Consider the following 8,445-nt stretch of genomic DNA (forward strand, 5'->3'; position numbering starts at 1 on the left):
GTGAATTCTCATCCCCACACTCTCCCGCCTATGCTCATCTGACCAGCAGAAGCAAGAGAGTCCCCTTACTGCTTGGCCTTTAGGCCTCACTTGTTTTATGAAGTGGCAGGTGCCTTGAAGGCACGACAGGTTGATGTGCTTCATAGAGTGGGTCTACTTCAGTAAGCCTGGCTCTTCCTCTATGCCAAGTCTTAGTTTCTCCAAATAAGGTGCAAACCCAGCAATTTACAGCTCCTCCTAGAGCTCTCTGCCTGTCTCAGGCACACCTCTGTGCTTGAAGTGTCTTTTCCCCATTCCCCCTCCTTTCTGTCATTCTGGGCACTGCGGTTTGTACACTTTATTCGGGAGAGGTGGAGGCATGGCTCTAGTTACCTATGTTTATGAAGCTTAAGAGTAGGCAATGTGTATGAATCCAAGTTTTTATCTACCTGTGGCCATTTTCTTTGTTTACAGTATAGACATATGTTTACATATGTTACATATGTTGGATTCTACATGCAGACATATGTCTACATGTGTTACGTATGTTAGTTTCTTAAAGCCGTGCTTCTCAATTATAATCAATGACTTATACAGTTGATGTAAATCCCCCCCCAAAGGCATTTAGGTTGTCTATTCTTATTTTAATAGTGCTGCTTTGAGATTTTTACCTTACAGTCCTATCTTAATGGATATTTAAACAGCAATTTGTTAGACTAGCCTGGTCAGAAACTATTTAAGGTAAAGTAAACAAGCTTGTGATTAATCAAGTATTAGAAATGAAATCATGGTTGCTGGGGGGAGGGGGGTTGGGAGAAAGGGGGTGGGGTTATGGACATTGGGGAGGGTATGTGCTTTGGTGAGTGCTGTGAAGTGTGTAAACCTGGCAATTCACAGACCTGTACCCCTGGGGATAAAAATATATGTTTATAAAAAATAAAAAATTAAAAAAAATAAATTAAAAAAAAAGAAATCATGAGATTAAAATCACAGTGTATATATATAACACGTAGTAGAATGGAAATACCTTTGAGAGAAATAAGGAATTTGGTAGAGAGATAACTTGATAGTTTTCCATGTGTCGAGTTTCACCTGAAAGTGGGATAATCAGTGGAGGAAATGTCATGTTCATCAGATAATGGAGTGAAATGTCATTAAAGATCATATAATCAGATTTTCTCATGCTATCAGTGAGAAAAACCAGAGAAGCCCAGAGATGTGGGGTTGGACCTTTTATTAAACCCTGTGTAGACTTTGGAGTCCTGAGGCAAGCCGGTGAAGCAGAGTCCATTCCAGGAAGTGTGGCACCCGTCCCTGGGCTTCCTTCTGATCACCCACCCCTACGGTCCGGTCCGTACTGGCAGAATATAGCTAAGATGAACATAAGGGACCAAAGCAGAGGAAAATTATGGTAGCTTACCTCCTTCCCGTTAAAGTAGCAATTATCAAATGGGAGAACTTTGCCTATCAGGGGACATTTGGCAACATCTGGAGACCTTTTATCACATGTGGTGGGCAAGGTTGGGGAGGTGCTCCTAGTATCTAGGGTATAAACATGGGTAAGCATCCCCAAAACATCTACCCGAGACAAAATATTTTCTGGCCCCAGATGTCCATAGTGGTAGGGCTGGGAAGCCCTGCCTTAGGCTGAAGAAATGTGGAAGGCCGGCTTCATAGAAACTGAGCTTTATGGCTCTGGGTGAGAGAGGACTTCTCCTGCCACGCAGGAAGCAAGAAAAAGATGTTAAACATAAAGGAAGCTGTAGTGAGTTACAGACAGGGATTTGTAACGTAAGTCCGCTCATTTTAATTCTTTCTGTCAAGTGGGAGGCAAGGCTTTCGTGAAGTTGGTGATGCTGGAGGGCAGTGGAGGCAGCGAGAGGAGACGGAGCAGAGACAAAGTGAAAGGTCTGGAAATGCCACTGCAGAGTGTTTATCAGGAGGCAACAGGAAATAAGTGAAAGACTCGCTCAGCCTCCTCCAGCACTGCTCTCTGACGCAGAAACAGGATGTAGAATGAGGGTAGGCTGAGATCCATACTGCAGTCTCATGGAGTTTGTACAGTAAAAACCCCAAGGGGTGCTGACATGATGTTGTAGCAACAATGTGAGAGTCCACACAGCCACTGAGTGAGTGGAGATGCATAATAAGCTGTGTGCTGAAGGGTCACAGACAGGCACCAAGTCCAGAAGAGTGGACAAGGTGTCTGGTAAAGGTGTCGTTCAGTGAGGTGTGTTCTCAGCCTGTCTTACCTTCTTCTGGCCCACAGGGTAGGGACATTGGAGCAAGGGGAGAGTGGAAGTCCTTGGAGGCCCCTCTTGACCACATTAATATTCACGTCCGTGGAGGCTACATCCTGCCCTGGCAAGAGCCTGCACAGAACACGCACTTAAGGTGAATGACAAGGGACAGAGCTTCTCTTTTACCTGCCTGTTAGCTCAGATCCTGGTGAAGCCCACCAATTTGTAAGCAGTACCCTCAGACCTCAAAGGAATTTTACTATAGATTTTTGTTTGTGGGTTTGTTCGTGTTTTAACCTTGACTCTACACTCTTTGAACAATTTTTTACAACTGTTTTGGATTTAAGTGGGTGAGATGATAGATCTAATTTTCATACTTGAAATGGAAGTTAAACAAGGAGCAACCTGATTCATACTAGTTTTAGAAGACTCTCTGGATCTTAATTGACTCTGCTAAGAAAACTATGGCTGAGAAATTGTGTAAGCCACATTGCAACTGAAGCTTGAGGCTGGGATTACTCACATCCAGGATTTTAGAATTCTAGACCTAAGCTTATATAATAATTAATAGCTAACATCAAGTAAATGCTTGCTCTGTGCCTAGAACTATACTAATATGGAGGTTTCTACTTGGAAATTATTTATTTTTCTTAACAAAAAATATTTGTGATGTAAATACTATCATCCCCATTTCACAGATGAGCAAAGAGAAGCTTCAAGTGGTCACACAGTAAGTAGTTCAGCAGGGACTAAAATCCATGTCTGTCTGATGTCAAACTAAAATTCTTAGAGCCATAGCCATTTGATTAAAAAAATTCAGTTAAAAACTGAATAAGTTAAGACATTTATAAACAGCTCACTGTCCATGTGCTTAGGACATTGGTTCATGAAAAAAGAAAGATCACATCAGGATTTTTCTCAAAGAACCAGTGAGTTTACTTGTAGTTTAGTGTGGTACTTTTAGAGCACTTATAGGATTGTAGCTCCTTAAAGGAAAATACATTCATTCATTCAGTCAGTCATTCATTCCTGATATGAAATCATACAGCCACTGGAGACAGAGCTAGTACTAGATCTCAAGTGTCTTGAATCCTAGTACCCAGTCTTTATACCATAAAGCACTTCCCTTATGTTTCTATGAAAACCCTTGTTTTGTGGTAGTGGTTTTGTTTTTAGCTAATGACTTTTTCCTACCTCACTGCAGCCGTCAGAAATTCATAGGCTTCAAGGTTGCCTTGGATGATGAGGGGACTGCTAAAGGCTGGCTCTTCTGGGATGATGGGGAAAGCATTGGTAAGTAGGGTTGCCTTGGATTTGTGTCAATACCACTGACTAGGGGACAGGCCTGCTTTTTATCTTTGCCATGTTAAAACAGTTTTGCATTCTTAAACATAGCCATTTGTCATTTCAAGTGTACAATACCTATTGTATATGATCCTTATGCCTCATGTAAATGAAGTGTAGCTCTGAATCTGTTGCCATTATCCAACTTTCCTAATTCTCTGTGCGAGACCACAGCATGGAAGCCAATGGGAATCTGCTATCATGTGGTTTATGTTCACGGGCACATTCCCTAATTTCATGGTTTACTGTCCCAATAAGAAAGGCAGTACCTTTATCAGCTGTGCTATTTATTTGGGGGGATTTTCCACTAGGAGTTTATAGGAACTGGTAAACTCTTGGAAGGAAGGCTTACATTCCATTAACTATGTCCAAGCGAATGCTGTCCAGTACAGTAATGGAAATAGACTGTATCTGTTTGCCCAATATCGTAGCCATTGGCATAGATGGCTATTGCATACTTGAAATGTGACAAGTGCATCCCAGGAACTGAATTTTTAATTTTATTTAATTGTAATTAATTGTAATTTAAATAGATACATACTGCCAGTGGCTGCTATCTTGGAAGGCACAGCTCTAGAGGATAGCCAATGCCCTCTGATTCAGTGGTAAGCAAATGAGTGAGAGATAGAATATGGGGAAGAGTGACCAAGCCCCAAAAGTAGGAGGTAGGGTACGGATGCCTGTGCTAGACATGCCGAACTTCATATTCTCCCCAAACCTGTGACGTACATTAAGGATAAAGGACAAAGAAGTCTTCTCTATGGTTTTTCTCGGTCTCTGGAGATTGTGTTTAAAAAGTTGCCCGATACCTCTCAAAATAAGCTGACCATCAACAGTGTTAATGTTTGTGATGGGGGTGTACATGCACATATGCACACATATGTGTGCCTCTAGCCTTAGGAATCGAGAAATTCTGAGGTGGCTAGGAAGATGTTGAGAATGGTAGGCCATGAGAAAGAGAAGCAGATTAAGAGTGGTGTCAGGAAACTGCATTCTAGGAGGTGACCCTTTTAGACAGATGCATCTGTACATGCTTATTTCAAACATTTTGTGTAAATGGAGTTTGGGGGAAAAGTCTGACTGATTTCACAAAACTCTGCAAAGAAGAAAAGTAAAATGAAGAACAAAATCATCCCTACTTTCTCAACAAGTAAGCAATTGGAATTGGAGAGCGTGCTTACCTCGTTGCTTCTTTGCAGATACCTATGGAAAAGGACTCTATTACCTGGCCAACTTTTCTGCCAGTCAGGTGAGTATGCCTGATACCATGAAGGGAAAAAAGAGTTCTGTTGGCTTAGTTGGATGCCAGGTATCCTAAGGACATAAAGTACTGCCTAGAATCTCCTCCCTGCTCGTCTTGTTCTTTTGCACCCTTTCCTTCCTCTGAAATTCAGACGGAAACTTACTATGTTCTTGGGAAGTTTTCTGTGATTAAACCTATTCCTATTTCATCAGTAACTTCTTCCAGTTCAGCAAGGCACAGACAGAGCGATTGTTTCTATGTTATTTAGCCCTTGTTCCTATGTTGCCCTGCAATGGTCTGCATGCATTGTGACTTCTCTACATGTAGAACAGAAGGTTGCTGATAGCTTAGACTCTTTGTCTTAGAGTTCAGGGTGACTCTAGAGGCACTGTGAGTACTTAGCCAATGCAAAGTTGCATGATGGTTGGAAGCGGGAGATGGAGGGCCGAAGTCACAGTCCGCATTATCCAAGGACAAGAGATGGTGACTTTCATGTTGTCTTACTTCATGATCTGCATTTGTTTCTAAAAAACAAAGTTGAGAAAATTTAAATGGATTTTGTTTTTGTTTCCCCCCTCTGGTTTCTTTTTATCTTTAATTAACAGAATATGATGCAGAGTCATATAATTTTCAACAAATACATCACTGATTCAAACCCTTTGAAACTGGGCTACGTTGAGATCTGGGGAGTGGGCCGTGTTCCCATTTCTAGTGTCAGCATCTCTACGAGCAGCATGGTGATAATGCCCGCCTTCAATTATGACCCCGTGACACAGGTTTGTGACCAGGGAAAAGTCCTAATGGTATATTCCAGTCCAGTCCTACGGTAGTTCATGCCCACCTCTCTTCCAAATGGCAGGCTTTTCTAGAGAGTCCTGTAGGAAGCTCTCTGTGTTCAGTGTGCCAACAGTGTACAGCCTGGAGATGAAGGGAAAATTCCCGACTTATCATTTGGAATTGAGGGTCTGGATCCTTGTTTTGCATATATGTTTTCTTGTCTGCAAATTTATGTAAAACTTTGTCTTTAGTCCTCCACCTCACTTCAGAAATGTACTTTCCAAACAGCTTGAACTGCTATATTCCATCAAATACAAGACACCATCAGTTAAAGTTGCCCCATAATTTCATGTGCCATGAAGAAGGCAAAAAGGATTCCAGAGTATGACACAATGCTTTTGTATCATTTAAAATTTATACTTTAAACAAATACTTTTGCAAGTACTTTTGCAAATACTTGTGCAAGCTTTCTTTAAACAAAGATTTTTATCATTTTAAATGTTAGAGATAATATAGAGGAAAATAGTACGTAGAGACACATGAACATTGATAAATCTTCATCAAAGTAATTTAGATGAGGCAGACTCTGAATGTAAAGGAATACTAGAAATCCCTTAACCTGGGGCACCTGGGTGGTTCAGTGGGTTAAGTGTCTGCTCAGGTCATGATCCAAGGGTCCTGGGCCACATGTTGGACTCCCTGCTCAGAATGGAGTCTGCTTCTCCCCCTCCCTCTCCCCTTCCCCCTGCTTATGCTCTCTCTCTCTCATAGATAAATAAAATACTTTTTAAAAAAAGAAATGCCTTAACCAGTTTGTATCACAGAATCTTATTATTCAAAATTTTATGTAAATATTATAAATTATTTTATTTACTATTATTTAAAAGAAAAATATGTGGTATGAATGGGTTAAGGAGTTTCCCCTGTGCTATCAGAAGCATTGGTGATACATCATTTCATAAAAATTCTTTCACTAGCATCTGTGGGATTTTCTCCAGAAAAAGAAAATGCTTCATACCAGTCTTAATCCAAGTAATTTTCTGATCTTACTATAAGCCAGGTTTCCTATTCTTTCCTAAAATAATGCCTAAGTGGTTTTTAGTCCACCTAGTCATAATACCAGTAATAGCTATGAAGTTCATGCATGCACAGACTATACCAAGTATCATGAATGCTGCTTAGCTCCCAGTAATTCTAAGGCTGTTAACTGCAAAACACATTCTGATTTCATGAATGTTAAAATTGTGGAAAATCTGCACTTTGGGATCAATGCAGTATGGGGTTTCCAACATCTATCCTCATGGTAAATAGATCTTTCTGGGTGTGCTTACTTCTTGCTTTTTCCTGGACTGGTTTTCTTTCATAATCCTTCCTGATTAGAAAGCCTGAAACAAAAGTTTTCCTTCAGTTTTGTATTTTTAGCTCATTTCCTCATATTTGTGGCTTTCTTGTCAACCAAATTCCCCAGCTTTGCCAAGGTCTCATAAAGGAATTTGCCCACTTTTGTTGCTGACCGACTCCTGGACTGTCACACTATGTGACGGCACCTGCAGTGACGCTTTACGGAAAGTATTTACCTAGAAAAAAAGTTGACCTGTTGGACTTTCACTGGGCAATCACCAACTAACTATGGGGGAACAGGAAAAGGAGGAAATCCAAGGAGGGTTCTGAGGAATGGAAATAAAGACGTCTCCAATTTTCGGGGCAGTTGTTTTTCTGCAGGGGTTGCGATTACATAGTTTAGGGCCTGTTGTCTTCTCCCTATTACTGAACAAGTTTGTACTTTAAGGAATCAAGAAATAGGTTCCTCACCTGAAAATTTGAGGGCTGCCTGACAGCTAAGCAATGAATTGTGAAAGTAGCAGAGGGCATGTGGACTGTTGGCTTGTATCTGATTCATTTGAATGGAGGGAATTTCAATTATCAGATGCCCACTCCTTTTCCTTTGGTTCCCAACAGGTGTTAAGCATTGATGTGACCACCAGAGACATCAGCCTCCATAATTTCATTTCACTGACGTGGAGCACTCTTTGAATTTTTAGAACAAGATCTTAATTACGAACAGCTTTGGAACTACTTATATTTCATGCTCATAAAATTATTGTGTGTTCTTAATTGGTTCATGCTTAGTATGGGTAAAGTATTTTATTAATTTTGTTATATATTTTGTCTGTGTCTTAGACCTGTGGTATAGGCCATAGAGAAGTGTGGGAAGTCTATGGGTTGTCTTCCTGTTGATAAACATGGTACTGATGGCTCATCATACAATATCTACTGAAGATGAACTGGGTCCATGATGAAGGGGCGTGTGTGTGTGATCAGGGATGGGTTCCACTCTTGCTAAATACACATGATAAAGCTTGCCAGCACAGTTCCAGGTCCTGGGGTTGACTAATGCCTCAAGAAAGTATGCAGAAAGAACATCTGCTTGTTGTTTATAGGGAGAGGGGAGCAATTGGCTGAGAGCATGATATGAGAGGAAAGAAAGGAAATACAGGAATGGTTAGCAGGAAGGATGAGAGGAAACAGAAGATGGTGATAAGAAATGATCATGACAGGTAATATGAAAACACAAAAATCTAAGTAATGGTAGCCTCATGGGAAGGGCCAACTCACATGAAAGCCCGAAGACAGATGGGGGAGCACAGAATATGGAAGTATGTGTGAGGATGAGATTGAAGCAGGCAAAACTGAAGAAAGGAGTTTGAATGTAAAAGATGTAACTTATTTTTGCAGTGATATCCTTTGAAATGTGTAAATCTTATTTCTTCGCTCTGTGCCTAACATGTATAACCACAGTTGACACAAATGCATGCAACTTAAATGCCAGAAAAAAAATAAAACAAGCAAATTTACAAGAGA

General features: G+C 40.7%; 1 protein-coding gene across 4 annotated transcripts in view; it reads left to right on the forward strand.

Annotated features, from left to right (window-relative positions):
- MGAM (maltase-glucoamylase) overlaps positions 1 to 8,445 on the forward strand; it is a 96,080-nt gene extending 87,635 nt beyond the window's left edge. For all 4 annotated transcript variants that reach the window (XM_059172074.1, XM_059172073.1, XM_059172075.1 and 1 more), the window contains 5 exons: positions 2,249 to 2,373; positions 3,424 to 3,512; positions 4,763 to 4,812; positions 5,412 to 5,582; positions 7,543 to 8,445. In XM_059172074.1, coding sequence (XP_059028057.1) covers positions 2,249 to 2,373; positions 3,424 to 3,512; positions 4,763 to 4,812; positions 5,412 to 5,582; positions 7,543 to 7,617 — 510 coding nt within the window. In that variant the 3' untranslated portion in view covers positions 7,618 to 8,445. The remainder of the gene's footprint in view (positions 1 to 2,248; positions 2,374 to 3,423; positions 3,513 to 4,762; positions 4,813 to 5,411; positions 5,583 to 7,542) is intronic.

Source organism: Mustela lutreola, chromosome 4 (genome assembly GCF_030435805.1).
Source record: "Mustela lutreola isolate mMusLut2 chromosome 4, mMusLut2.pri, whole genome shotgun sequence".
Classification (NCBI taxonomy): domain Eukaryota; kingdom Metazoa; phylum Chordata; class Mammalia; order Carnivora; family Mustelidae; genus Mustela; species Mustela lutreola.